The sequence below is a fragment of the Penicillium arizonense genome, assembly GCF_001773325.1.
Source record: "Penicillium arizonense strain CBS 141311 chromosome Unknown PENARI_contig001, whole genome shotgun sequence".
Taxonomy (NCBI): domain Eukaryota; kingdom Fungi; phylum Ascomycota; class Eurotiomycetes; order Eurotiales; family Aspergillaceae; genus Penicillium; species Penicillium arizonense.
In genome coordinates this window covers 2,558,722-2,585,737 of record NW_019173278.1, presented here as the reverse complement: position 1 = coordinate 2,585,737, position 27,016 = coordinate 2,558,722, and the positions used below count along the sequence as shown (strand labels likewise).

Sequence of the window (27,016 nt, the reverse complement as noted above, 5' to 3'; positions counted from 1 at the left end):
GACATGAAAGAAAGAGTCATGAATTTGTGTTTGTCCTGTTTGCTTCTGCCCCTCCAGTCCGGCACTAACCTCAATTGGGCGGTGAGGCTTCTCTAAGTAAACAACCCGAATCACAACACTTGCCCACCCCGTTGATAAACCTCTTGCCTTTTCAGGGTTCTAAGTAATTATGTCGCGGAACTCGATGGCGGCTGGCTACAATAACCGCATGAGCCAGCAACTCCACGGTAACCAGCACCATGGTCGAGGCCGCAAGAAGGAGGATGAAAACGACGCCCTCATGCGCCTGGTGAGTTTGAGCTTTTCTATTCACCGCGCCTCACGCTAATTACGGATAGCCCGATAAAGAAATTGCAGGATGTATCAATGACATCGGTATCCCGTTCACCCTCGCCGACCTGGCCAAACCGAATGCGCAGCAAATCCAGATGGTGTTCGAGTGGTTCGCAGAGCTTCTCATGAACACGACCCGGGAGACAGTGGAGCCCGCCATGCATGCAGCTGCAGAAGACCTCTGCGGCGACTACCCTGATATCGTTCCCAATGACACTCGCAATCTTATGGGGTTCTTTATTATGCTACGGAAGCTATTGGCGGAGGTAATTGCATGACCTTGATCGCGAAATCCAGAGGATGCATAAGCTGACCCATATGAACTCAAACAGTGCGGTGTCAACGACTTTACCTTCACAGATCTGACGAAACCGACGCATGAGCGACTCGTCAAGATCTTCTCATACTTGATCAACTTTGTTCGGTTCCGCGAATCGCAAACACCCGTCATTGACGAGCACTTCAACAAGACGGAAAAGACGAAATCGCGCATCGATGAACTTCTCGCAGAAAATCAGGAAATGGAACTACGACTTAACGAGATGCGACAAGACCTTCAATCTAACGAGGCGCATGTGCGTGAAAAGGTTTCCAGAAACGATGAGCTTAAGGCACGACTGTTGGAATTGGGCCGGGAGCAGTCGCGAGTTGCAGAGACACTCGACCGTGTCAAGACAGATCGGGCTCGGCGACAACAACAGTTGGAAGAAAAGACCGAAAGGACTGTTCGCACTCGACAAGAAGCGGAGAAATTGCGACCTTACGTACTCGAGTCTCCCGCTACCCTCCAGTCGTCACTGGCTGAGCTCTCTGAGCATCTGATGCGTGAGAAGGCTTCAATTGATGCGATGGAAAGGCGTGCTCGAGCACTTCAGACCTCGTCAGACACGTTCACTGTGGTTTCCAACGACGTGCAGGGTTGTGTCAAACTGCTAGATGACATCTCAGTGGAATTACAGAAAGAGGACGAGGAAGAAAATCGCGCGGCCAGAACCACAGAAGCTATCTCCGACAGGGGCAACAGCGTCCGTGAAGTCGAACAGACGGAGAAACTATTGCAACGTCAACTGGCTCGTTGGGTCGAGCGCATTGAGGCGCTTCAGAAGAACGCACAGGAGAAAGCAGAAATTGCGCAGGCACGCATGGAAGAGCTTCGTAGTGTACAGAAGCAGCTTCGTGAAGAGCGTGCAGAGAAGCAACGCGATATGGAGCGGAGGCGTATCCGCATCGAGCAGACAGAGAAGAAGGTACGGTTGAGCTTTTATCATCGGGAATATGCAATTACTAACCCTCGTTCAGATGGTCGACCTGAAGGAAAACATTGAGAGCGAGATCCAAGGGGCCCACGATCAGTACCTGAAGCTGGAGTCACATATCAAGCTCTACATGACAGAGATGGAGAAATCTCTATAAGATATCGGCTTTCATTTGTGTACGCAACAGGAGTTCAGCGGTCGGCTCTAGGATACCCGGGCAGTTCAGATTCATTATACGGAGTTTCTTTATGGTACAATATCATGTCTGATTTCAGCAAGGAACCTCTCTGGTTCAGTATTCCTGGTCGAACTCGAACCAGCGCGAAGCAACCCGCTTCACGGTAACACCCTGACCACTCATAGTGCTTTCATCGCCTCGCATCCGAACGGATCCATTCAACAAAGGGGCATTCATATCCCAAAGCGTCCTTCCCCAGTCGGCACTTGTAGGATCCAGGGCATTTGCACACTCGTAGAGTTTGAGGTCTAGCTCGGCCCTGGAGGCAGCCTCGACAGCCGCGGCAAGTGTTCTCGAGAGCCCTTGTGCCGAGAACTCCGAAGTCGTAGCATGCAAAGCCACCATGTTCAGGACAGCAAGAAGTTGTCGGTCACTGGAACTCTGTGTATCCTGAATATCCATCCCGTCAGCAGCAGTCAGAACTGCGAGGTATGCCCGAAGACTTTCAAGGGTCGGACAGAACGCCAGCCTGATTTTGCTGGATCTTGCAAGCAATCCAATGGTTTTTGTAAGTAGATCATGGCTCGCTGCCGCATCTGGATCTGCGCGTTGAAACCGAATGGCCGCCGTCAACTGCACAAGAAACTCAGCCTTGGTCGCGCAGACAATCAAATGCGCGCCTGAGTTGTTCTCGAGGAGTCGCTGGAGCAGATCGGGCACGAAGTCGCAATGAGCGATCGTTGGGGTTGACCTCATTGTTTCAGATGTGCTGTTGCCCCTATTTATATCGCCCCTCCGATGTCATCGAGTCGATATTGATCATATTATCCCCAGCGCATGATGCGTTAACTGTAACAAGCCATGTGGTAGATAAGTTATCGAGGATGGAGTGATGCAATGGGAAGTTGCAGATGAAGGCGGGCAACATCATCCTTCACTCCGCGGAGCAGCTCCGCCTCTCCTCCCCTCACCTCCCCCAATTCCGGCTGATTCACCCCACGCCCTTGGACTGGGCCCTCAGAAACTGGAAAGATGGAAACCATTTCCAGGATATCCTCGATGCTGGAGACAGGTACGTCGGGTGGTTTAGGGCGCCATGTTGACTGTAACTGACCGTGAGACGTCATTGTGTGCACAGCCAGAGAGCTCACTTTAGAGGCTGCCCAGTCCGCTGCTATTAATCGAAGCTCGAAACCAGATTTCTCGTCGCGAACTTACAGCGCTGCTCATGTTAAGAAGCTACTTGACAGTCGCCATGAGCGGGAAGTGCTGGATGGAATGCGGAGGGTCATCTCGGTATGGGCGTTCTGAGGTGCCATATGAATCGCAATGGCTAACTTATCTCTGCAACAGTTGATGTACCGCTCCGAGCCCTCCCTCACGTTCTTTTCTGCGGTTGTCAAAAATGTGGCCAGCGCCAACCTTGAAGTCAAGAAATTGGTTTACATCTATTTGGTCCATCATGCGGAGGCTGAACCGGATTTGGCACTGCTCTCTATCAACGCGATCCAGAAATCTCTGACCGATTCCAATCCTCAGGTCCGGACTATGGCGCTTCGTACTATGTCAGGCATCCGGGTTCCAGTAATCAGCCAGATCGTATCGTTGGCTATCAAGAGAGGATGCGGGGATATGAGTCCACATGTGCGCAAGGCGGCTGCTTTGGCTATCCCCAAATGCTATCGTTTAGACCCCAACACTCTGCCGCAGTTGATGGGTTATCTTTCGACACTTTTGGGCGATTCCCAGTACTTTGTGGTTGGTCCCGCAGTCGCCGCATTCTTGGATTTGTGCCCGGACGAGATCGACTTGATTCACAAAAACTACCGCAGCCTGGTCAAAAAGTTGGTTGATATGGACGAGTGGGGTCAGCTTGCGACTCTGCGCTTGTTGACTTTCTATGCGCGGAAGTGTTTCCCTTGTCGAACTCAAACGGTTAAGCCCTCAGCGCCTGAGGCATTCTATGATGACGAGAAACAGCAGGACAACCAGAACGACGGTGAGGAGTATGAAGTACCGGTGATGGATCCCGATCTTGAACTTCTATTGCGGGCCTGTAAGAATCTTCTTCAGAGCCGAAACTCTGCCGTCATTGTCAGTGTTGTCCGCTGTTTCCTTTACCTTGCTCCCCCGGAATATCTAGAGTCAGCTATTGGTCCTCTTGTGGCCCTTCTACGGAGCCCGCAGGACATGCAACTCATTGCTCTATACAACATTGTTGCCGTTGCTTTGAGAACTCCTAAGCCTTTCGCGCGATACACTGCCCACTTCCTTGTTCATGCAAATGACCCACCCCACATCTGGCGTCTCAAATTGGAAGTGTTGACCATTCTGTTCCCGCATTGTGGAAAACACTGGAAAGGTGTCATTATCAGCGAACTGGAGCATTTCTCCAAGGGTACGGACCCGGACCTGGTGCGAGAGAGTGTACGGGCCATTGGGCGCTGTGCACAAGGAGACACGAGCACATCAGGCATGTGTTTGCGAATCTTGCTCAGCCAGATCACTAGTTTGGATGGAAACCTTGTGTCAGAGTCGTTGACTGTCATTCGCCACTTGATCCAACAAGATCCAGCCTCACATAAAAACACTGTTCTTCAGCTTGTTAAGCACCTCGGTTCAACAACTCATCCAGATGCACGAGCCACCATTGTTTGGCTAGTTGGGGAGTTCGCTGGTGTTGACCCAGCAAACAACATTGCACCTGACGTCCTCCGCGTCCTCGTCAAAGGATTCGCAGATGAGACTGAAATGGTTAAGCAGCAAATTGTTCTTCTCGGCGCCAAAGTGTATCTTCATCATCTCCTACAAAACCCACCAAAAGAACAGCCCGAACAACCTCTATCTTCCACAGTACCCGAAAAATCCGCTACCCAGCAGGACTTTCAAAATGAGTGGAATGATAATGGCACTGAAGGGCCGCAAGATGCTGATCAACCAGAAGAAGAAGAGCACACCAAAAAGGCCCATGAAACAGAAGCAAAGGAGGAAGAAGAGGACCGCATCACCCTGCTGTGGCGCTATATCCTTCTTCTCGCACGCTATGACACATCATACGACCTCCGCGATCGAGCCCGTCTCTACAAAAGTCTTTTAGAAACACCTTCATCTACCCAACTAGCCAACCTCCTTCTCCTGGCACCAAAGCCGGTTCCCCACGCCCCAAGCCCATCCGAAACCCGAAAGGACTTGCTCATCGGCTCTGCCACTCTAGTAGTCGGCAACGATGCTGGCTACCACGGTCTTCGCGGCTACACAAACCTACCAGACTGGGTTGAGCTCGGCCAAGAGCCAGACCCAAGCCTCCGCGTTGAAGATATAAAGCCAGATACATCCGCCACCCAGGCTTCTCTTACCGCCGGTGCTCGTCTTGATAAAGCCCTAAAAGAGCACCAGAGCACTTCTACCTCGGCCCGGAACAGGAACGGTGTACCTGTGCCTGCCGACCCCGCTGGGAAAAAGACACTGGACCAGTGGCTACAAGAAGAGTCTGAGGAAGAAACCGAGACGGAATCTGAGACGGACTCGGAGGGTGAGACGGATTCTGAGGATGAGGAGTCCGGCTCAGAGGAGGAGTCTGAGGAGGATGAGGATGAGGATGATGATGATGATGATTCCGAAGAAGAAACCGATTCTGAAAGTGAGGCTGTTCATAAAGAGTCTCGGCAGTTGCTTGGATGATCTATGCCAATCTAGGATATGTCTATATTCTAGTTCGGCCAGGTTAAGGTGATCATGTAGAACATCGGAGATATTGAATGAGACTTATGGGATAATAGCCAGCACAGGAAGTTGAGAGAATGTGCACTATGATGTAAGAAGATGATTTGAAGCACGTATAGACACTAGAAAAATCAATTGCTTGGCCTTGTCACAAAAAGGCATGTACTTCGGGCTAAAAATCTCAATTTATAAGGGACCAGAGACCAGTCTCAGCTCATTAATCTATACTGTATTGTATAAGTATGAAGATAAACGCTCGAATGCCTACTTCTTCAAGTAGAAATCAAGACCTCTGGTGATAAGCGTGTGAATTTCGGAGGAGATGGGATTTATCACAAAGTCCCATCCTTAAGTGGCAGTCGTTCGGGTGCCCACTTCTCGAAATCCCTGCAAGGCAAGCCTGATTCAAACATGGCGTCAACCTCAAGCGTTGTACGATCTTTCATCTCGGGGATAATCAACCAGGTGACAACAAACGTGAGCAAACACAAGCCAGCGTAGACGAAACCAGTCTTGCCCTTGAGATCGCCTGCATCTGTGTTGTAAACGTAAGGAAGAACGAGATTGAAAACGACATTTGACAGCATGTAGCATAGAACACCAATACCTTGGGTTTTTGCGCGGAGACGGAGGGATGATGTTTCTCCTGAGACTGCATATGAAGCAGGCCATGCTCCAAGTCCACAGACTACTACCACGGCCATCATACAGGCAGCAGTATACCTTTTGGATACATGAGTTAGAGATGATAGTATGACTGGATGGAAAACATACCAAATGACAATGTTGCCCGACCAGCATCCAGCAATTCCCATGCTCAGCCAGATGACAGTGGTGACAGCCAAAGTGCTCAACATCAAGCGACGTCTTCCAACGCGACTCATAAGCCAGACACCAATCGCATTTGCGATAAGACCCAGAACAATGCCCAAGATGAGCACAATGAGACTGAGGCTTGATCCCATTCCAACGACTTGCATAAAATAGCTGGCACTGGCCAACAGAGGCACTCCGAAAAAACTGGGGACAACAAAAGAGAAAGCCACAATCATCGTCCGGCGCAGGTTCGTCCCTTTTAAACAATCGACATAAGCCAATTCCTGCGACATTTGCACTTCGTGCGTAATAGACAAACGCATCTGGGCGAGAAGTCGAGAGACGTCAACTCTGTCAGTATGAAACCACGCCAGCGCGCGGTGAGCAGCGTCATATTTCCCCTTCCTGATCAAATATGACGGACTCTCCGGCAGGATGCAAACAAGCATGAAGGGCAAGATAGTAGTAATCCATTGCGTCCCAAAAGGAATAAGATAGGCCGCCGCCGATACCTTCTTCTCACAACCATATATGACGGCCGCACCCAGCAGTTCTCCGAGTAGCATGAAAGTCGGCGACAGCGCCATCGCCGAGCCTCGCAAGCTGGTTGGTACAGTCTCAGAGAGGTAAGTCTGAGCACCAGCCATGGCACCACCAACTCCCCACCCCTGCACCGTCCTACCGACGAGGAAGGCACCGCGACGAGAGTTCATTTCGCTGGGCAGGTTGGAGCAGAAGGCGATGGCAATGCCGGCTGCGCAGACTACGCAGCTTAGTGCTAGTGACCAACGACGGCCGATGCGATCTTGAAACCACCCGGCATTGACAGCACCGACCATTGACCCAACGGGTCCAATGGCGCTCCATACCGATAGCCATGTTGCTGGGATGATGTATGAGCCATTGTAAAATTCGCCGAATTCTTGTTTGAAATATGGAACTGCAGTGATAGTGCCGAGGATTACGGTATCGTAGCCGGTCAGGAGGAATGCTAATGCAAGGCCGAATGCACACGCGACAATCTTGGGGTAGAGACGGACTGCTTGGAGCAGAGGTATGTTATCGGGGGAATATTCGTCGGTAGCGGGGATATTGGTATGGGTTTGCTCCATCTCCTGGTCCCAGTCAGGTTCTGGGTGAGCCATTGTGAGCTAGAATATCTTTCAATATCTTTAAGGAGAGAGTGAAGACACAGACAGGAGTCTACATACTTATACTGACTCGGGCTACTTTGGACAAATCAGATTCTCCAGAGATAGGACCTCAGAATTTTAGGCCAATTCAGCGGGAGACATACGTAACTTCCAGCCAATATGAATGCACAGAGTATGCCCCGTCCTATCTTGGTTTGCTGTCTTCTGTCAAGAACGCGGGGGATAAACTCCCCAGAACGCCAAGCATCGGTTAGGGAGCCTCACTGCCGAAGCCACCAATCGCCTCTCGTCCCTCGTGGATCTCGCTACTTCTTACTGGCTACATCGGCTAGGCGGGATCCACTCCAAGTGTATAAACATCTTTGTTTTGACGAGATTAGTGCTGGTCGGAATCGAAATACTCTGCACTGGATTATCTACAAAACCGGACTGCCTTCCACAGAGCAGAGATAGTCACTTGCTTTTTCTTGCAGTCTCACCTGATATCCTGGATGCTTGATCCATTAGCGGTGTCGTCATTCTCCAACAACGCTCTACGCACACAACACAGTATAAGGTATACTACACAAAATGGACATCTCTCGAGTTATCAAGCCATGGAAGCTCCATCCTCAGCGGACATTAGTCTTTGTGAATGCAACGATCATCGACCCAGCTCAGGGCGAGCTGATCCACAATGCCACAGTCCGGATCTCGGATGGGAAGATCACCCAGATCGTCACCGATGGCTCAACTACAGCGACAGAAGATGTTCCAGGAGATAATGTCATTGATCTGACTGGAAAGTACCTATGCCCGGGCTTGATCGACTGCCACGTTCATATCGCAGTGGTCCCAGGCGAAGCCGATCTCCGTGCATACAAGGACATGACCGAGCGCATCAGCCTTCTCCGACAGCCACTCGTCCTCAAATCCATGCTGGAACGTGGCTTTACCTCAATCCGAGACTGCGGTGGCGCAAGTCTAGCAATTAAGGAAGCTGTTGAGGATGGAGTCTTCCCCGGACCTCGTCTCTTCATCGCTGGATATGCCCTCTCTCAGACTGGCGGGCATGGTGATATGCGCGGCTCTCACGATGCCCAGCTTTGCTGTGGAGGCTCGCTATCTGGAATTAGCAGGATCGTGGATGGTCCTGCAGAGTGCTATAAGTATGCCCGTGAGGAATTGCGCCAGGGAGCAGACTTTATCAAGATTATGGGAGGTGGAGGTGTTGCAAGTCCCACAGACCGCATAGAGCATGTCCAGTTTTCAGACGAGGAGATCAAGGCTATTGTCACTGTCTCGCGCAACGCTGGCACCTATGTCACGAGTCACAGCTATACACCGCAGGCAATTCAACAGGCTATCAAGCTTGGAGTCCGCGGCATTGAGCATGGAAACCTCATTGATCTTGAAACTGCAAATATGATGGCTGAGATGGACGTGTTCCTAACACCTACGCTTATTGCACATGTCATGTCCAAGCAGTTGAATTTCTTACCTCCTGATGGTGCTGCTAAGAACGACGAGGTCCTTGAGAAGGGGCTTAGGGCGATGAAGATAGCGGTTGAGGCTGGTGTGACTGTTTGCTTTGGTAGTGATCTTCTTGGTCCGATGCATTTTGCTCAGAGTAAGGAGTTCTCGGTCCGCAGTAAGGTCTTGACCCCTTTACAAATTCTGCGCAGTGCTACTGTCAATGCTGCTCGTTTGATTATGCAGGAGGATCGACTTGGTCAGATCCGGGAGGGATTTGCTGCTGATTTGTTGGTTTTGAATGAGAATCCGTTGGAGGATATCACCGTTTTGGATAGAGTGGAGGAGCACATGATGGGTGTGATTAAGGATGGGAGAGTTTCTACTTCGCGGTGGGAGGCTCTCAAGGTGGATGATTGAGTGTGCGGTGCAGATGTAAATTTCGTGCTCCTATACTTCTTGTATCTACTTCAGATATTCGACCGTTTTGCTGGCGATGTTATTTCCAGACTAAATGTGAAAGCTTTAGGTAATGTGGCTAAACATATATTTTCACAGCGCAACCGGGATTGAGTCGGAAACATTAAGATGTGCAGAGATGTGTTTCAAATGATCGTTCAAGTGACCTAAACCATTGGGCTATCAATTTGAGCTATAGAGAACTGAGAAACGGGGACATCGTCACTGAGAAACGAACTATTAACTTAGGACTGATGCATGGATATGCAACCTTAAAAGCCAGGCATGTATCACGTGCAAAGGCGGTGTAGTCATAACGAGCGGTCCAGTGTCCGAGCTCATCCCGCAGTTCGTGATGTAGTGCCTGGATCTTCAACACCACTCTTCCCTTACTGGAACGAGCATCGGCTTCGCAGTCAGGATGCCCGCAAACCTCACATAGCCATCAGTTTCATCACCTCTCTCATTTCCTCCCAACGTACCATATCTCACCCTCCTTTGGATTGGCTGTGATTTACCCGACCACATTGTTTGACGAACCAGGGCCAGCCTCAGGATACTCTCCTTTACTGTGATTTGGAATCTCCCGCACGGAGAAAGCAGCGTCGTTCTTTGGTACTGACGGCATTGTACCTACAATCCTCACAATGCCTGGGTTACCAAGTATGTCAATGACCCCGAGTTTTCGAGTTAGCGCTGGATTTGTGTACTGATAATGTTTGCTTGCAGCTAGTGTCGATCTCGACGAGTGTATCGCCCGCCTGTACCGGAAAGAACTGCTAGCCGAATCGGTAATCGAAGCCATATGCCTCAAAGCCAAGGAACTGTTGATGAAGGAGAGCAATGTGGTCCACATCGCTGCTCCAGTCACCGTGGTCGGTGATATCCATGGCCAATTCTTCGACATGATCGAGATTTTTAAGATTGGAGGATTCTGTCCGAATACAAACTACCTCTTCCTTGGTTAGTTCAACCTGAGACTGGGACTGGAAGTGGAAAGAGCCTTTGGGCGGAACCTCTTGGCCCACACTTCTTGGCATGGGTCATTGCTAATACGAAGCTATATACAGGCGATTATGTCGACCGCGGCCTGTTCAGTGTGGAGACAATTTCACTCCTGGTGTGCCTAAAACTACGATATCCCTCTCGAGTCCACCTCATCCGCGGCAATCACGAGTCTCGTGGAGTCACCCAATCTTATGGGTTTTATACCGAATGTGCACGCAAGTACGGCAACGCCAACGTCTGGCACTACTTCACCGACATGTTCGACTTCTTGACACTGAGTGTCGTGATTAATGACGAGATCTTCTGCGTACATGGCGGTCTTTCTCCCTCCATTCACTCCATCGATCAAATCAAGATTATAGACCGATTCCGCGAGATTCCACACGAAGGCCCCATGGCCGATCTCGTCTGGTCGGATCCAGATACAGAGCGTGATGAGTTTTCGCTCTCCCCCCGTGGTGCTGGATACACCTTCGGTGCACAGGTTGTCCGGAAGTTCCTGGAGGTCAATAGCATGTCGCATATCCTACGGGCACACCAGCTTTGCCAGGAAGGCTACCAGGTTCTCTACGATGACAAATTGAGTACGGTCTGGAGTGCTCCCAACTACTGCTACCGTTGCGGGAATCTAGCGAGTGTACTTGAAGTGAGTGACACAGGAGAGCGCTATTTCAATATATTCGACGCCGCGCCTGAGAACGATGTTCATCGGAATGAACAGCAGGCCCAGCAGACCAAGGACGGCCCGAGTCCAATTGTTGACTACTTTCTGTGATACCCATTGGTTTATGTTAATGTTTTGTTTGACCATACGATTTCTTTTTTTTTTTTCATTTCCTTTTTTCCCACTGGCACTAGACAGGAGTTCTGGATAAAGTTGTGCATTCACCAACAGCGAGTTTTGCTATTTGGCATCTGGACTGAACATATTTCACACCGAGGACCCTCAGCATGGCGCATAAAAAAATAGAACCGGGTACAAAGCATCGGGCCCGGCAAGGGCAGCTCTAACAAAGTTTTGTCAAAGAAAGAAGATCAACGCTTTGGAAACAAACAAGCCGCTCAAGAATTCAAGATAGCTCTCTCTCAACCCACATTTACCAGTCCTTGGCAATGTCAAAGGACCACTCGAACTGCAAGTGAGTGTGGGCATCATCGTCAATGAACTTGGAGACAGCGTTGTAGTGTCCACGGGCAATCATGCCTGAGGGGGCCTCCTCCTCGTTGACTGCAAGATAGAATCAGCAATGGTCCAAACCAACAGAAATCCACAAATGCGATAATAATCCACTTACACTCCTTCTCGTAAATAGGCTTGGTGGTGGTGCTGGGCGCGTAGCTACCCAACATCTCCTCATCCTTGCTAACTCGAATACCCTTCCGCTTAACAACCTGCAGGTACTTGAGACCACTCAGGACCTCATGGTGAACCTGGAAAGTAACCTTGATGTGGAACTTGGCGCCCTCCTTGATGGTGAAAGGCTTATCCTTGAGGCTGTCGACCGAGCCGGGGGTGGAGAGATCGATCACGACGTCGGGCCGGCCCTCGACTCTCAGAGCCAGGGACTTGATGATGCACTTGCGTGGGTCATTGGCCTCGTGAATGGGATCGCCGCCGTTGAGACCGAGCGAGGCTTTCCAGCGGTTCATGGCCTCATCGTCCTTGTCTATTGGCGGGGGAAGAATGAGGTGTTAGTTGGGGAAGATTCAGGACAGAGCATGGATGTAGCATAGTCAATGCTAATGCGAGCTATTAGAGGGGACCACTCACCGAGCTGGTTGTACTCGTCGATGGTCTTCTTCTCGCCGACCTTGAAACCCTCAGTCTGGGTGGCGGCGAGATCGTCGTCGTGGTTGTCGACCATTGTTTACAGATGGCGGGGCACGGAACCAAGGTATTGTAGTCCGGGGGAGACGAGATATGAAAGAATCCGAGATGAACGGACAAAGGACAAAGGGGGATTTAAGGAAAAGGGGAAAGGATGAGAGAGATAGATTTCAGAGAAGGAAACTAGAGACAAAGCGTCTCCTCTTTGGATGTCTGGTGGGGGTGGAAAGGCGGTGGGAGAGGGGCGAGGCTATTCGGATTTCGATGGGGATTGCAGATGCGCCGTTAGTCCTGCACGGTTATATTGACATTTGGTCTGCTCTACTTGATGCAGGCTATCTACTGATCTTGATTTCCTGGTGGAATTGTCATGTCTTGCAGTTTGCAGTTAACTTGAGACGATCTAGGCCCCGGTTTTGGGTATCCAGTGGGGTTCAGGAGTATCTGCCCACGTTATCTTAATATGCGACATGTATACGCATTTGGAGTCCAGTAGACTGAACCGAGACACTTCTGCAGGTTCGGCATGAAAAGGTCAGACTGTTGTTAGTCTAGCTTTGCCGTAAAATGGTATATCCTCGATATCAATATCGAGTAAACACTGGTCTCAGTCTCAGATACGAGGATGTACGCGTCGACGCCTTGTTTCAGATAACGCCATTGAGTGGGCTGTATGAAATCGAAGACCAAAGACTGTCCTAACCTGGGAATTGGCGACAGTGTTAAGAAGCAAGTGTCTACTTCGACAAACAAAGGAATGCTAGGTCACGGGGCCAAATAGCCAATAGATTACTGCTGGGGAGACCAAATACCGTATAATTGAGTGATTGACCAACCACAACCCCCAAATACCCCACCTGACCGGCGCCACACCGGACCTTACCGGAACGAGTCAAGCCTCAGAACGGACGCAACTCCCGTCGCGACTTCTCTCTTTCTCCCCTGATTTGTCTCGCTTTATCTCGGGTCTCTTTTTTTTCCGTTATCAATTGGCTTCTTTTTTCTCCTTTTGGCGCGCTTCTCTTTGAATTTTGACCAAATCGGACAATACGGGTTCTAATTCTCGCTTGACGCGCCTGCTACGTGGCCGCCGTTGGCGCATCTTTCCCTCTTTCTCTCAGCCACGAGATCTTCATCTCCCATCTCCCCATATCCCACCATGTCGCGAACTTTGCCGAAGAAGTTTAACCCGCTCATCCTCACGGAGGTGGCTCCTTCTTGTAAGTTCCAGTCTGGCGCGTGGCCGTGATCGCGCATGCGCTTCGGCTGCTCACCTAGTGTTCCCTCGAGGCTGACCGAGACATCATCGCTAATCGCTTCATATGTTAGATGAGGAGCTTCTCGCGCGCCGCCGTCTGGGAAAAACACACCTCTCTGTGAGGCCTGCCCAGATCGGTACCTCAAATGCCACTAAGCCTGAGAACCTGGGCGTTTTCGAATACGCTCACCTGCGCGCTCCTCTGCCCAAAGACTTGAAGGGCTCGGAGATTTTCCCATCCCACACCTCTCAGCAGCATCCTGAGACGTACTTCCTGATGGTGAGCGCATCTTCATACGACTTGAGGCGTGAATGCCGCTAACTGGCCTGGTTACAGCGTCGCAGCAAGGATGGGTTCGTCAGCGCAACTGGAATGTTCAAGATCGCATTCCCCTGGGCCAAGGCCGATGAGGAGAAGGTTGAGCGCGACTATCTGAAGGCCCGGGAGTACACCAGCGAGGAGGAAGTCGCTGGCAACGTGTGGATCTCTCCCGCGTTTGGTAGGTTATCCCAGGTTGCCCTATCGACCACACAAGTTCTGACTTGATTACCCAGCCCTTGAGCTATCCAAGGAATACAAGATGTACGATTGGGTACGCGCTCTCTTGGACCCCACCGATATCGTCCAGAGCCCCTCCAGTGCAAAGAAGCAGATCACTCCCCCGCCCAAGTTCGAGATCCCAGAAGACGAGCCGGAAATGCCTCAGCGCCGTCGCGGCCGCTCCGCCTCTCCCAGCAAGCAGTCCCCTCGCAAGTCCCGCACAACTCGCGTTGGAAAGGATGTCATGGGCACCCCGTCTACAAATGCTGCCAACGCTAGCCTCCACTCCGCACTGGAGATTACAGCCGGTAATATGGACACTGAAACAGTTCCTGAGCTGGCACCTGTGCGAGGCGAGACACAAGTGAAGTCCACCGGATCCCCAGAGAAGAAGTCAAGGAGCCGGAAGACCAAGAGTGCTACCACCGCAGAGCCTGAGGACGAGGCCAAGGAGGAGGAGGAGGAGACAAACGAAGAGACCAAGGAAGAGAAGAAGGAAAAGAAGAAGGCCGAAAAGAAGACTGAAAAGAAGATCGAGAAGAAGAATGAGGTGAAGGGCAAGGAAGAGAAGGCGGTTCCTTCAGTGGAAGCTGATGCCCCAGAAGATGTCAAGACTTCCCAGACCACTGTCTCTCTTGATATGCCCATCAGCCTCCCTGAAGTCCCGTCCGCTGCTGAGACGGAAGCAATGATCGCCCAGGCCAAGGGCATGGTCGAAGACGCCATCAAGGCCCAGGCCGGCGGTGCCACCGAGTCGGAATCCGTTAAGGTGACCAAGAAGCGCAAGCCCGAGGAAGACGATGAGGAGACCTCAGCCGAGTCCACCCAGCGGGCCAAGAAAGCCAAGGTGCTTGAGAACAAGCTCCGAGAGGAGCGGGTCCGCAACCGCTCCATCTTTGGTGTTTCCGTGGCCTTTGCTCTTGCGTAAGTCAACCCAGTCCTTGAAAAACAAGTTGATACTAACCTGATGTACAGTGCGTCAATTCCCTACTTCCTTTGAGCATAATCTGTGTTTTCCCCTCCAACAGTCTGATCGAAACCTCCATCCCCATCCCCTCTACTCTGTCGCATGCGACCTTCGGACTTCCCCATTTCCTTTCTTACCCAATTCCCCTTGACATTACGATAAATATATTCCTCGCCGGCGACTTTCAGTGTACTGTACCCGTCATTTGACACTTTTCTCTAATATCTTGCCTCTCTGCCCCTGCTTTCTTCAAGACTTGATTATGGGGACAATCCCTAAGCACATCCATTTACCTTCCCATCCCCTGATACCAGATGCACCTTGCCCACCCTCTACCACTCGCCCGCGGGCAGCTACCCGCGCGTAGTCAAGAACGATTCGCTTAATGACAGTGAGATTTCTTTGATGCTACTTGTATTGGGACTTTTGTAGATGCTACTGTAAATTTAGATCGTGGGCTGTAGGACCGCTGCTGACGGGAGAAAACATTTTGCACGGATAAGGGCGCTCGTACAGTGTCATGGCACAGGAAGGTTGACAGGCAAGGAGGGACACATGTGCTTACATGTGCTTGACCGCGAGTGCTACCAGATGTACAGTGTTGAGTCAAAACTCAACGATCGTGACATGTGATGTCCGTCACAAAACATAACTGACGCGTCAAACGGTGACAACAAGATCAAGGCTTCATCGACAAGGGCAGAGGGTCAGTCAAGGCTGAGCTTCATAGGCAAGACGTGGCATGGATATGGACATCGACATGGACGGGATGTCGTAGGTAACAGAAGATGAACAACTTCTTCTCCAAACGGTTGGACAAGCCGACACAGTTGATGAAAAAGGATTCGCGTCGATCGAGGGTAGTGTAAGCCCGATGACACAGTGCAACGAGGCATGCGCAAGCACAGAGGCCAAGTTGCGGGATCCAAAAATGAGAATAATCAAAGTGTTTCCAAGAGGAAACTTTCAGAGATTAAACTGAAAAGAACAGATACTACACTTGATCTAAGCCAATAGGCAAAGAGAGCTAAAGAAGAAAGAAAAAGAGAGAGAAAGCTGGGGGAGAGGAGGGTATATATAGTCCAGGCCCAGTGCAAACGGGACAAACATTGTAGTCAGTGCAAAGAATGCAAACAACCACATCTCCCAAGCTCCTGATTCTCTTTTACTCTTTGCTCTCCAATCTTTCGATTGCTGTGTTTATTGCTTGGTCTCTCTCCTGGCTACAATGTCTCTTCCAGGCCTCGAGCTGACACAGCCGTCGGAGGAGAGGCAGCAGGTTACTGCGCCTCCGTCGCAGATCACCTTGAATCCCAACTGCGAATGGCGCTTTGAGGTCGCTTTCGGACATATCATTAAGGTCAAGGTATGTGATGTCATTTCCATTCGATAGCAGAAAGTGTAATTCTCCTCTGGGTCTAGCTAACCAAGCTCCAGCTCCTCCACGGAACCGCCGAGCTCTTTGGCACGGAGCTCGCCGAGTCGCAAACATATACCTTCTCCGGAACAAAGGCCGCAATCTTCACATGGCACGGCTGCACCTTAGAAGTCAGCGCAGCCGAAACAGCGTCAACAACGTCAGATGGTGTAACACCAACAATGGGCCATGGCGCAGGCGGCTGCCAGAGCGAATACACAGCAGAGGAAACGCCCATGATGGAATATGCCAATGTCCACTTTGCGCTGGAGACAATGCGCGAGGAAGCACAGTCAATCGGCAAAGACGGTCCCCGCGTGCTCCTCCTGGGCCCAGAGAACGCCGGAAAAACCAGTGTGGCGAAGATCTTGACGGCGTATGCGACCAAGGTCGGTCGTCAGCCGCTTGTGGTCAACCTCGATCCGACAGAGGGCATGCTCGGCGTCCCTGGTACCCTCACCGCGACTGCGTTCCGCACAATCCTGGATGTCGAAGATGGCTGGGGAAGTAGTCCCATGTCCGGTCCCAGTCCGGTGCCTGTGAAGCTGCCCCTCGTGTACAGCTACCCGCTGCAGAACCCGCTAGACGGTGAGGGTGCCGTCTACCGACCGATCGTGTCGCGCCTTGCTCTATCTGTCACGGGCCGGATGGCCGAAGATGAAGATGCGCGCGAAACGGGAATTATCGTCGACACGCCTGGAATCCTGGGATCGGATAAGCCTGGCAGCATGGAGCTGATCAACCATATCGTGACGGAATTTGCAATCGACACTATCCTCGTTCTGGGTTCGGAGAGGCTGTACAGCACTGTCGCCAAGCAATACGATAATAAGCCCAGTTCCAGCGCGACGGCTGCTGCATTCGACGAACACATCTCCGTTGTTAAGTTGACCAAATCTGGTGGCTGTGCTGACCGTGACGCTGCCTTCCGTAAGGCCACGCGCGAGTCCCAGATTCGTACTTATTTCTTCGGCAACAATATCCCTTCTTCTACATCTGCATCGACTGCGCTCTCTCTTTCCGCTTCTTCCTCTTCTGCTGTTACTCTCTCCCCGCATGCGCAGCAACTCGATTTCGCTTCTCTCCCTGTTTACAGCTACACCGTTACCTCAATCGACGATGAGGATGAAGACGACTACGACCCCTCCCAGCTCGCAATGGGTGACTCTTTTCTCCCCGGTGGTGGCGCCGAGGACCTCCAAGAAACAAAGCAAGACCCTGACCGCGCTGCCCCATTACCGGGTGTCGTGGGCTCATTCTCTGAACCCTCTGGTGGGACGAATGCTTCCACCGCCGCTCAAAACAGCGGCAGCAATGTCCCACTGAAGAAAGTCCTACCACCAGCTCCCTCCGCGCTCGCGAATACCCTCCTCGCCATCACCCATGCTCCCACCACCGCATCCCCCGCCGAAGTCCGCGACGCTAGCATCATGGGCTTCTTATATGTTGCCGATGTCGACGCTGACAAGGGCAAGATCCGTGTACTTGCGCCTGTTGGCGGGAGAATGCCTCCGCGTGCTATTATCTGGGCGAAGCGTTGGCCTGGGGAGTTAGTTGGGTTGGTCGGTTAGGGGGGCTTACTTTCTCATTTCTTTCTCTTTGCCTTATCCGAGTCTTACGCGGCTCAGTCATTGCATCTTTTGTTCGGATCTGGAGTTGCGGCGATTTATTTCATTTAACGAGAGTCACGCTGTGCGCCTCATGATTCCATATCCTTGCATCTATCTATAAATACATCTATGATTCTTGTATGGAATTACTACCTCTTTGCTTGTAATTTACATGTGAACAACTTGAACATCGTAGATACTGAAGAGTAGAAGTGGTCTGTTTCTCCACGTAATACAACAGCCTGGGTACGTATCGCCGTGAACCCTTGTCGTGGAGCCGGCTATGCTGACAGGGAGAATCGGAGTAGGGCTTGGGTTTGGAGTGTCGGGAGATGCCGAAGCCCTAACCTGGGCAACATACATGTACTAGAGGGCTGAATCTGAGGTGGCCGGACAGCTCTATACTCTGCCTATTGGGGCTTATTATGTGGTGGAGCAACGCAAAAATTAGGGCTTTATATCGATCCTAGGCCTTGAAGTTACGATTACAATGAATATGATTAAAATGATGAACCAATCCGATTTCAAGCTATAACCAAGGTAAGAAGACACCAGCCAATCCGACACACAATGACGTTTCGCAGACAAAAGTACGATCAGGATACAAGAATGTTTCAACGTTGTTACAAACCGAAGACCCCCATTGTACAGCCAAACGCTCAAGTATACATCCAATGCAATGCAGCCCTATCCGATACATTCCCGAAATAATCCAGCCCCTCCAAAACAAAAGAAAAGTAAAAGAGAAAGAAAGAAAGAAAGCAAAGTAAGGTAAACCCCAAAGCATCACAATCAACATCACTCCCACCTTTTCCACTCATCAACAGCCTTCCTCAACTCAATCTCACAATCATACCCCTTAGACTGCGCCTTCAAAAGCTCCTCTCTCCGATCCCGGAACCGCCTCTCAGCCTCAACCCGCCTAAGAACAGCAGACTTAAGCATCTCGAAGTCATTGGTAGCAACTGCCTCCCGGAACTTCGCCCGCATGCGCATGGAATAAAGCTGACAACTTGCCTCCTGCTTGACACCAGTCCCATCACCAGGCAAGGCCCGCCTAGTAGGCGGAATGGAGCGCGCAATCGGCCGCTGGTGTCTCGCAAACGGCCATACAACCTCATCGAAACAGTCTTCGCAGATACACAGCTCCGGCAACGCGGGGAGGTAGTGCCACTTCGTGACGATTTGTCTGTCGAGACGGCAGTCACGGAGGGCGGTCTTGCGCCGGGCGTAGGAGAGGAACTCGTGCAGGTCTGGACGGGGACGGGAGGGGTTTGCTTCTGCGCGCTCGACGGCATCGTCGAGGAGGTCGATGAATTTCATGAAACGTGGGCTTGTGGTTTGGAAGTCGCAGATTCGTTCCCGGACGTCGGTGTCTGGTTCGAGGGTTTCGCGGTGCGCTGGCATTAGGATGCGGATGTTTCGTGCGCAGCTGGTGCAGACGTGGAAGCCTGGGAGGTAGTCTTTGATTCGGGGGTCGTAGATTCGGTGCCAGTGTTGCTCGGTGGCTGTGCGGCCTGGGCAGGGTCTCGTTCCCGGTGGTGGGCGCGTCATTTGGTAGAGGAGTTCTAGACTGTCGTGGCCGCGTTTGATCATTTGGTGCCAGGCGAGTCGGATCCATGGGCTTGAGAATGAGCAGCGGGTTGGGCGGGACGGCGTCTTGGCTTGGCTTGGAATGAAGAAGTTGCTGTAGCGGGAGTGTGCGATTTGGCTCATGCATGATGGGCAGATGTCGAGGTGGTCGAGGCCTTTGAGGGTGTACCAGTCTTCATGGCCTGTTGCCGGGACGGATCGTGGGCATGATGTGATACACAGGCCGTTGGGGTTGCTTCTTTGTCCAAATTGAGTGAGAGCCTTCTCAGAGTTGGCCTGTACTGTCACAGCTTGGGTTGATGCTGGCTTTGTTGTCTCAAGTTCAGCGCGTAGCAGCCGTGGGGGATGGCGAGATTCAGAAGACGATCGGGTACTCTGCGTGGTCACTGATGTTGCGCGGGGGCGCGAGGGCAGAGGCACACCAGGCTGGGTTCCCAGGGTCTCCGGACGCTGAGGCGACCGGGAAGGCGAGTGCGATGCTGAGACAGTGGCTCGAGGGACCAACGAGGCCCTCGGGGGCCTGAAAACCACAGCCGGTGTGTTTACTTCGGGGTCTGCTAGTGCAACCCGGTCCCGCTGTTCTTCTCGTTGACGAAGCTTCTCCTCGATGCGCTCAGCTAGAGTTGGGCCGCTAGTGACCTTTTCGGCTGGCACGATGGGAGTTGGGGATACAGGCGCCTGAGAGTTTGGCGAGACTCTGCTGCGCATGGTGGCAGAATCAGATAGATACCCGGAATTTGGCTCACGTCGAATGCGCTCTGGCATAGGTCTTGAGTGAGGTCCAGCCCGAGCACTGTTCGACCGAGCCAACGACGACCTGGCAGGTTGAACGTAGGCAATGTCGTGCACGGGAACTGAGGCACGAGAGCGATCCGGCACACTCGGTGCGGGCGCGACATAAGAAACAACTTGCGCTGGCACATCGTGCCTGCTGTAGCTGCCTTCAGGTGCATGAGAACGGGGGCGACACTCTCGTTGGGAGTTTATTTCACGAACAGGCTGTTGCTGAGCCTGAGGGTGAAATACAACCTGCACAGGCACCTCGGGCCTGCTGGGGGCGCTTTCCCGTGTACGAGAATGCGGGAGCGATTCTTGCTGGGTCCTTGGCTCACGAGTGGGCCGTTGATTAACCTGAGATCGGGCTGGTGGTCCTCGTGGTTGGCTAACGGTGGATGGCGGCGCACGCTTTTGCTGCTCATCCGACTCAAACCTGACAGTGTTCCGAATGACAGGCTCTTGCGCGGGTGGCGTTTTTGGCCCTGTACTCTCATCGGAAGAGACATTCGCAAGGCTAGGCACACTGGGAACGCTGCCAGGGGAGGTTAATGGAGGAGGTAGATCAGCATAATCTATGATCGGATACTGGTCGACAGCGCCTCTTTGCTTGACACCCTCGACCCCCGGCTTCTCTCCAATCTCGGAGAGGCCACCCTTTTCTCGAAGGAGAGCCGAAATCTCTTCCTCGACGCAGGGCGCCGGGGGCCATTGGGAGCGTCCATGTCGAGAAACTCGAGAGGGACGCATTTCGAGGAGCTAATATGATCACGAACAAAATGTTTGGAATATACTTGTTTCGGGACGTTATCCTGGTGCAATGAGGTTCCGTAGAGAAGCGTGATGAGCAGTTTGGTTCATAGTATTAAGAAACTGTACTTGAAAAGTGAAAGAGCAGGGCGAAGAACAATGAGGCCAAGGTATGAAAGAGAAAGAAATTTCACAAGAAGACAAAGGAGCAACTTTTAAATTGTGTGCGCGACCCGGGTATACAAGGGTATATAAACATTGGCTGATTGTATCGGGCATCATCCTGGGCGGCGCGAACTCTGATAGGCCAGGCGAGTGATTGGGCGAGAGAAAAAGACCAGGAATAGCTTCAGGCTGAAGCGTAATCACGAGGAAGATTCAAACATCGACTAAACAAAACGGCTGAGTGGCCAGGTTCAACACAAAGAAGTGGCTATGACCCGTCGATCATTGGGCACGAAGTAGACCTGCCGGCTACTGCCGTTGCGTTTCACTTTATTTAGACTCGTTGGGCAACAAATAAAAATCTCTGAGCCCACTTTTTTTCAGGGGGTTGGAGAGATCGATGGTCGATCAAAGGCTCGCGTCTCAAGTGTATGGCGGGGAACTTGTCTTCCATGAAGTCGGCGCCAGCTGAGGCGAAGGATGTTCCAACCATCAACCATGCGCGTGATGCAGATGCAGAACCTGGTGCTGGGCGTGGCAGGCCAACATGCTCGAGGCATGGAACGTGGCAGACTGACCCCTCATAGGGCTTGAATGGTTTGCATGTCACTTTGACATGGAGTATATGAGGCCGAAACGCCAGTGCGGCGGTAGATCTAGTAGGTAAATGTCAAGCCACTAGGCATTCCGTGCATGGCCCCTCATTGAGGGGTTGAAACTGGTGGATGCCCGTCAACCTTGAGGTTGACGTATTCTGACTCCTATTGTTTTGTTAGACGCCTGTCTGTTGTCTGTTGTCTGCACATCGGTGTTGTTCCGATGGCCCAGGATCCGACGGATATGTCGTCATCACGTGCGTCATTAGCCAAAGCCATTGAGATGAATGCTGAGCCCAGGAATTGAGGCAGTAGGGCTACAGTAAATAGCCGACAGCATTGTAAGTGTAATTGCGTGAGATCAACGTAGCAGTAGCAAATGGAAACAGAAGAAAGGAAAAAGAAAGGCGCAACAATTCCGCCGGTAATGCGGGGGGATAAGATGACAAATGGAGATTGATCAGCTTCATCCTCAACTTCTACAACTCCTGGCATGTTTCGCTCTCTTCTGCGCAGCAGTCCCCAGCTCACACTTTTACGCAATCACATTGCTCCCCTCAATCAATTCGCTCCAATCCGCGCCATGTCTGTCCCAGCAACAATGAAGGCCGTAGTGGTCGAGCAGACCGGCGGCCCTGAAGTACTGCAATTCAGAACCGCACACCCAGTGCCAATTCCCCAGGCAGGCCAGCTACTTGTGCGCAACAACATCTCCGGTGTGAACTACATCGACACCTACTTCCGGACGGGTCTGTACCCCTCGCCCAAGCCTGAGGTCCTGGGCCGGGAGGGCGCTGGTGTCGTCGCCGCTGTGGGACCCGAGACCTCCGGGTTCCAGGTTGGTGATCGTGTTGCTTGGCTGGCTAGTCAGGGCTATGCTGAGTATACTGCTGTCCCTGCTGCCAAGACGGTGAAGATCCCTGAGGGGATCAGCGATGAGGATGTTATGGCCTCATTCTTGAGTGGCTTGACTGTGCTCGCTTTTGCTAAGGAGGCATACCCTGTCCAGAAGGGTGATTGGGTTCTGCTTCATGCTGCTGCTGGCGGTGCTGGTTTCTTGATGACGCAGATTTTGAAGACTATGGGCGCCAAGGTCATCGGCACTGCTGGTGGTGCGGAGAAGTGTGCTCTTGTGAAGAGCCTCGGTGCTGATGTGGTCATTGACTATCGCAGTGAGGAGGGTAAGGACTGGGTGAAGTTGGTCAAGGAGGCGACTGGTGGTCGTGGCGTCGACGTCGTCTACGACTCTGTTGGCAAGGATACCTGGGAGGGTAGCTTGGAGGCTGTCAAGCGCAAGGGTACTATCATTTGGTTTGGTAATGCCAGCGGGCCTGTGCCACCACTCCCTCTTCCGTATGATTTCTTCTCAGTATACTCGTGGCCGATGATGCTAATAATTTTGACAGTAAACTCTCCCCCAAGTGTGTTAAAGTCGCCCGTCCAACTCTCTTCGGATACATTGAGACCCGTGAAGAGTTCGAGTACTACACCAATGAGCTGTTCAGTCTGTTGAAGTCCGGCCAGCTGAAGACTAAGATCCATAAAATTTATCCTCTGGAGGAGATTGCGCAGGTGCACAAGGTACGTAATCTGACTTTTCCCTGTTCAAGTGCAGCCACCGCTAACCTGCCTGCTTCATAGGATCTCGAGGGACGCAAGACCATGGGCAAGCCTCTTTTGAAGCCTTGAATTATTATGTAAAAGAAATATCACTAGCCGTTACGTCGGAGATATAACGGTAGAATACATATACCTATTACTCAAAATTTGCTTGATGACCACATATATAATCTCGTGAAACCGCGCTTATTATCGCGAGAATACTTCAAGAGTATACTAGGTCTGTTTATATACTTTGAAAAGGCAAGGTATAACTAACTTATCAGCCATTTCTGGCATTCAAAACTACCTGATGGTATAAAGAAAGAAATTAAATTAGAAGTCAAACTGTTTTCTATCTAGAATTCTAAGATGATAGACCATAACTTCCATCTGCTCTTGTTCTCAACCCAGCTCTGGTTCCGGCTCTTCGTGTTTCCATGTTGCAGCAACTTAGGTCTACCTGTCTAATTATCCGATCCGTTTTCACCCTCCTTACCCTTCTCTGGGATGACATTCTTCTCGACGACGATGGTTTCCTCGTTCGGGGCTTCGACCAGGATGCTAGGTCCCTGTAAGTTGTTGTTTCTCTTCTCAACATCCAGTATGTGCAAGTTCTCCTCCATCAGGCGGACCTTTGCGAACTTCAGCCACTTGGTATATGAAGCTGTGTCCTTCTCACTGAGGATTGTATCCTTCGTCTCAGCTTCCTTTCGCCGGATAAGCTCCTCATTCACATCGAGATTTTCCTTCAACTTGACGAGAATATTCTCTTTCTTGCCAGGGCGTTCCTCGGCGGGTGTCATGCTGGGTTTCCAGTCCTTCACAAGACCGTACCACTCCTCATCGGCCCACCATTGCTCGGGCGTCCACCATTCCTTGGGCTTCTTCTTGTCAGTAGGTTCCCCCTGAACGACTCCACTTCCCTCAACGTCATTCTTCTCAATCACCTGGTCTTCGTCTTTCTTTTGGCCCTCATATCTTGGAACTATGATACCCATATCAGCCTCCGCCGGGACACCAGGCTGAAGAATAACGTCGTATTCAAAGCCCAAGTCGTCATCAGCGGGAATATGCTTCCGAATACCAAATGCTGCGCCGTAATCTGCACCCAGCGTCAAGTCCTTCAACAAGACCCGAGCTTGTTCACGATCAGAAAGCTTGGGCCCAGCAAGGGCCTCCATTTCTTTCCTATGCTCAGCCCTCTGGACAATCCACTTATCACTGGCCTCCTTGGTTTTCGGTTTCTTGTAGTCGATCATAAGATCGTTCACAAGGAAAACGTAGAAACTAGGCAGGCAAACCATGATCTCGTCGAAGAAGTGTATGCCACAGTTAAGTTCGAATACTTTGGTAAGAGCTTTCATTCCTGGGAAGCAGTGTGCAAGCAAATCGCCTTCCAAGAAGAATTCAAACTCGTAGCTAGGAGCTTTACCAGCCTTCCACTTCTCCTCCTCTAGGTTGGAAAGATTGAAACCCCCCTTGGCAGGATCACGGAACTCCTTTGCCCGGACCACGCCGACGGGTTCGACGTCAGGGGCATATTCATTGTAAAAGCCCACAGTGAGGGCAGTTGGCTGCTCAATGGAAACGATCTCAAAGCCATCAATGTCCTCAATCCGCTTTATCTCGAATTTCTCCTTCTCGGCAAGATCTTTGAACTTGATGGCGCGTTCATCTGGACCGACTCCGGCAATGGCGTACATGAGGACCTTTCGGGCGATCTTCTCGGTCATTCCGTCCTGCCCGGCGAATTTGACATTTTTCGATATCTCGGGATCGTCTATGGTGTCGAGGTAGTTCCCACCGAACAGCATGGAACAGGCCTTGTTGAAGCTTCCTGGGCCTTCGTGTACGACTTGGCGTACTTTCCATACTTCCTTGGCGGCCATATCACAGGTCTGTCTGGCCTTGTCGATGTCGTCTTGATATTCGGGGCAGACATCATGGTAGAGCAAGAAGGTGAGGAAGTTCTTGATTGTTCCAGTCACGACCTTGATTTCATCCTCGTCGTCAGGGCTGAAGTAATCAATGTAGTAACCACCCCTGTAGCAGAGTTAGTATTTAGTATGCTCGTCTCTTATGCATTCTATCACTTACAGATAGCCCTTGAGAACTTTATCAAAAGCGATGTTCTCTCCAGAAGCCCACTCCGGCGACACCATGGTGAAGTTGCGCGCTTCCATGGCTTCTTCTTTGCTCATATCTTTCAGCTCCTGAAGGGAGACACCTTGGCCATACTTTTGATTTGTGTTAACACCACCGTACTGCAGATACTTGAGGAAAAGGTGACGCCGGCGTGACTCGAGGCGGCGTTTGAATAGGAAACGTTTGATAGCTTCATCGTATCGCCTAGATGCTATGTTAGTGATTAGTTGGATCAAGATATTTGAAGTCATACATGTGAAATGGAAGAGCCCTATCTTCATGTTTAGTGATATTCCATAAATCGAGGGCCAATGTATATACTTACGGGTCATAGACCTTCTTTATTTCCTGGAACTCATCTGGTGTGAGCGGCGCATCAGCAAAAAAGGGTTCGAAGCCCGTGGGCGCATCCTATCGATTTGTTAGCTAGGTATTATAAAAGGAAGCAATTAGTCAAACATACCATGCCTCTCTTGGCCTTTGATCGTCTCTTGTTCTTTTTTTTCTTGACCACACCGACGTCCAGTTCCATGTTGGCGAGAGCCCTTTCTTCGTCTGGGTTGGGCTTGACTCCGTATGGAAGATTTTCATTGTCCGAAAGGCCATCGGTCTTTTCGGTGGCCTTTTCTTTGTCTGAATCTTTAGTGCTGCGTTGAGGATCAGGATTGCCATCTTGTTCGGGGTTGGTAGGTCGATCTCCGGTGATCCAAACAGGCGCGGGCTTCTCTGAATCCTTTGCAAGTCCCTCAATCGCTTTGAAATCGTTGTTTTGAATGATGATGTCGTTCTGGTCAGTCAGGTCAGGCAGTTCATCAGGATCCATGATGCCAGTGTCGTCTGGCTTTGAGAGAGATTTCGTGGTAACGACCCGTTGATCAACGGCGTGATGTTTAATATCAATAGGGTTGGTGGTCTCTTCGTGCAATTGAGAGGCCTTCGTCTGAGTATGATCAGTAAAAGCTTTATCTGTAAGTCCACCAGCACTTTTCTGGTGCTGGGAGATGCCTGGTTCATTGGCACTGACCTCGTCGCCGCCAGTTTTCATAGTAGCAGTAGGGCTGGGTGACTGAGAAAGGATCTCCTGCTCACGAAAGCTGATAGATTTGGCAGGTCTGAAAGGCAAGTTGCCCGATATGGTTGATTTCAGGGGATCCATGTTGGATTCATCCATGATTGGCAGTGAAGTTGGTTGTAAGAAAGGTGGAATGGATGAAGAAAGATGGGAAAGGGATCGACTATCGACTATAAAAAGCCGGGGATATCTGGGGTAAGTAGGATAGGGAAATATTTAAAGCAAGACCCGGTTCTCTTGTTAGGAATTGTTTAGATGAAGCAATCAATAATGATCAAACGCCCTAGATGAATGCATATGAAATGCTACGGGCTTCAAT

The 27,016-nt window shown here is 51.1% G+C and overlaps 12 protein-coding genes across 12 annotated transcripts; 7 read left to right on the top strand and 5 right to left on the bottom strand.

Annotated features, from left to right (window-relative positions):
- Positions 1 to 169: 169 nt before the first annotated feature.
- Positions 170 to 1,746, top strand: nuf2 (kinetochore-associated Ndc80 complex subunit NUF2; the record flags this gene model as incomplete). Its single annotated transcript, XM_022627055.1, has 4 exons — positions 170 to 289; positions 339 to 599; positions 666 to 1,580; positions 1,633 to 1,746. The coding sequence occupies 4 exons, from the start codon at positions 170 to 172 to the stop codon at positions 1,744 to 1,746; spliced, it is 1,410 nt and encodes a 469-aa protein (XP_022493598.1).
- A 135-nt stretch (positions 1,747 to 1,881) lies between these two features.
- On the bottom strand, positions 1,882 to 2,523 carry PENARI_c001G09028 (uncharacterized protein; the record flags this gene model as incomplete). Its single annotated transcript, XM_022626839.1, has 1 exon — positions 1,882 to 2,523. The coding sequence occupies one exon, from the start codon at positions 2,521 to 2,523 to the stop codon at positions 1,882 to 1,884; it is 642 nt and encodes a 213-aa protein (XP_022493585.1).
- A 155-nt stretch (positions 2,524 to 2,678) lies between these two features.
- Positions 2,679 to 5,448, top strand: PENARI_c001G08238 (AP-3 complex subunit beta; the record flags this gene model as incomplete). Its single annotated transcript, XM_022626786.1, has 3 exons — positions 2,679 to 2,839; positions 2,910 to 3,063; positions 3,121 to 5,448. 3 exons carry the CDS (start codon positions 2,679 to 2,681, stop codon positions 5,446 to 5,448), a joined length of 2,643 nt encoding a protein of 880 aa, XP_022493128.1.
- A 374-nt stretch (positions 5,449 to 5,822) lies between these two features.
- Positions 5,823 to 7,451, bottom strand: PENARI_c001G01716 (uncharacterized protein; the record flags this gene model as incomplete). Its single annotated transcript, XM_022626249.1, has 2 exons — positions 5,823 to 6,213; positions 6,265 to 7,451. 2 exons carry the CDS (start codon positions 7,449 to 7,451, stop codon positions 5,823 to 5,825), a joined length of 1,578 nt encoding a protein of 525 aa, XP_022493207.1.
- Positions 7,452 to 8,030: 579 nt separating this feature from the next.
- Positions 8,031 to 9,332, top strand: PENARI_c001G01139 (metal-dependent hydrolase family protein; the record flags this gene model as incomplete). Its single annotated transcript, XM_022626210.1, has 1 exon — positions 8,031 to 9,332. The coding sequence occupies one exon, from the start codon at positions 8,031 to 8,033 to the stop codon at positions 9,330 to 9,332; it is 1,302 nt and encodes a 433-aa protein (XP_022493626.1).
- A 686-nt stretch (positions 9,333 to 10,018) lies between these two features.
- Positions 10,019 to 11,154, top strand: PENARI_c001G06880 (serine/threonine-protein phosphatase; the record flags this gene model as incomplete). Its single annotated transcript, XM_022626673.1, has 3 exons — positions 10,019 to 10,034; positions 10,101 to 10,334; positions 10,442 to 11,154. 3 exons carry the CDS (start codon positions 10,019 to 10,021, stop codon positions 11,152 to 11,154), a joined length of 963 nt encoding a protein of 320 aa, XP_022493928.1.
- Positions 11,155 to 11,476: 322 nt separating this feature from the next.
- PENARI_c001G01677 (rho GDP-dissociation inhibitor) lies at positions 11,477 to 12,244 on the bottom strand (the record flags this gene model as incomplete). The annotated part of the gene is made up of 3 exons (XM_022626246.1): positions 11,477 to 11,607; positions 11,675 to 12,046; positions 12,151 to 12,244. The coding sequence occupies 3 exons, from the start codon at positions 12,242 to 12,244 to the stop codon at positions 11,477 to 11,479; spliced, it is 597 nt and encodes a 198-aa protein (XP_022493819.1).
- Positions 12,245 to 13,366: 1,122 nt separating this feature from the next.
- On the top strand, positions 13,367 to 15,006 carry PENARI_c001G02560 (KilA-N domain-containing protein; the record flags this gene model as incomplete). The annotated part of the gene is made up of 5 exons (XM_022626317.1): positions 13,367 to 13,427; positions 13,537 to 13,745; positions 13,803 to 13,965; positions 14,021 to 14,930; positions 14,982 to 15,006. 5 exons carry the CDS (start codon positions 13,367 to 13,369, stop codon positions 15,004 to 15,006), a joined length of 1,368 nt encoding a protein of 455 aa, XP_022493646.1.
- Positions 15,007 to 16,201: 1,195 nt separating this feature from the next.
- Positions 16,202 to 17,961, top strand: PENARI_c001G08228 (cleavage polyadenylation factor subunit CLP1; the record flags this gene model as incomplete). The annotated part of the gene is made up of 2 exons (XM_022626785.1): positions 16,202 to 16,339; positions 16,411 to 17,961. The coding sequence occupies 2 exons, from the start codon at positions 16,202 to 16,204 to the stop codon at positions 17,959 to 17,961; spliced, it is 1,689 nt and encodes a 562-aa protein (XP_022493650.1).
- An 837-nt stretch (positions 17,962 to 18,798) lies between these two features.
- Positions 18,799 to 21,117, bottom strand: PENARI_c001G07330 (uncharacterized protein; the record flags this gene model as incomplete). The annotated part of the gene is made up of 1 exon (XM_022626707.1): positions 18,799 to 21,117. One exon carries the CDS (start codon positions 21,115 to 21,117, stop codon positions 18,799 to 18,801), a length of 2,319 nt encoding a protein of 772 aa, XP_022493897.1.
- A 1,344-nt stretch (positions 21,118 to 22,461) lies between these two features.
- PENARI_c001G04750 (quinone oxidoreductase family protein) lies at positions 22,462 to 23,567 on the top strand (the record flags this gene model as incomplete). Its single annotated transcript, XM_022626485.1, has 3 exons — positions 22,462 to 23,231; positions 23,285 to 23,459; positions 23,520 to 23,567. The coding sequence occupies 3 exons, from the start codon at positions 22,462 to 22,464 to the stop codon at positions 23,565 to 23,567; spliced, it is 993 nt and encodes a 330-aa protein (XP_022493886.1).
- A 377-nt stretch (positions 23,568 to 23,944) lies between these two features.
- PENARI_c001G00336 (uncharacterized protein) lies at positions 23,945 to 26,781 on the bottom strand (the record flags this gene model as incomplete). The annotated part of the gene is made up of 5 exons (XM_022626137.1): positions 23,945 to 25,523; positions 25,578 to 25,829; positions 25,879 to 25,896; positions 25,951 to 26,036; positions 26,089 to 26,781. 5 exons carry the CDS (start codon positions 26,779 to 26,781, stop codon positions 23,945 to 23,947), a joined length of 2,628 nt encoding a protein of 875 aa, XP_022493694.1.
- Between the last annotated feature and the right edge of the window lie 235 nt (positions 26,782 to 27,016).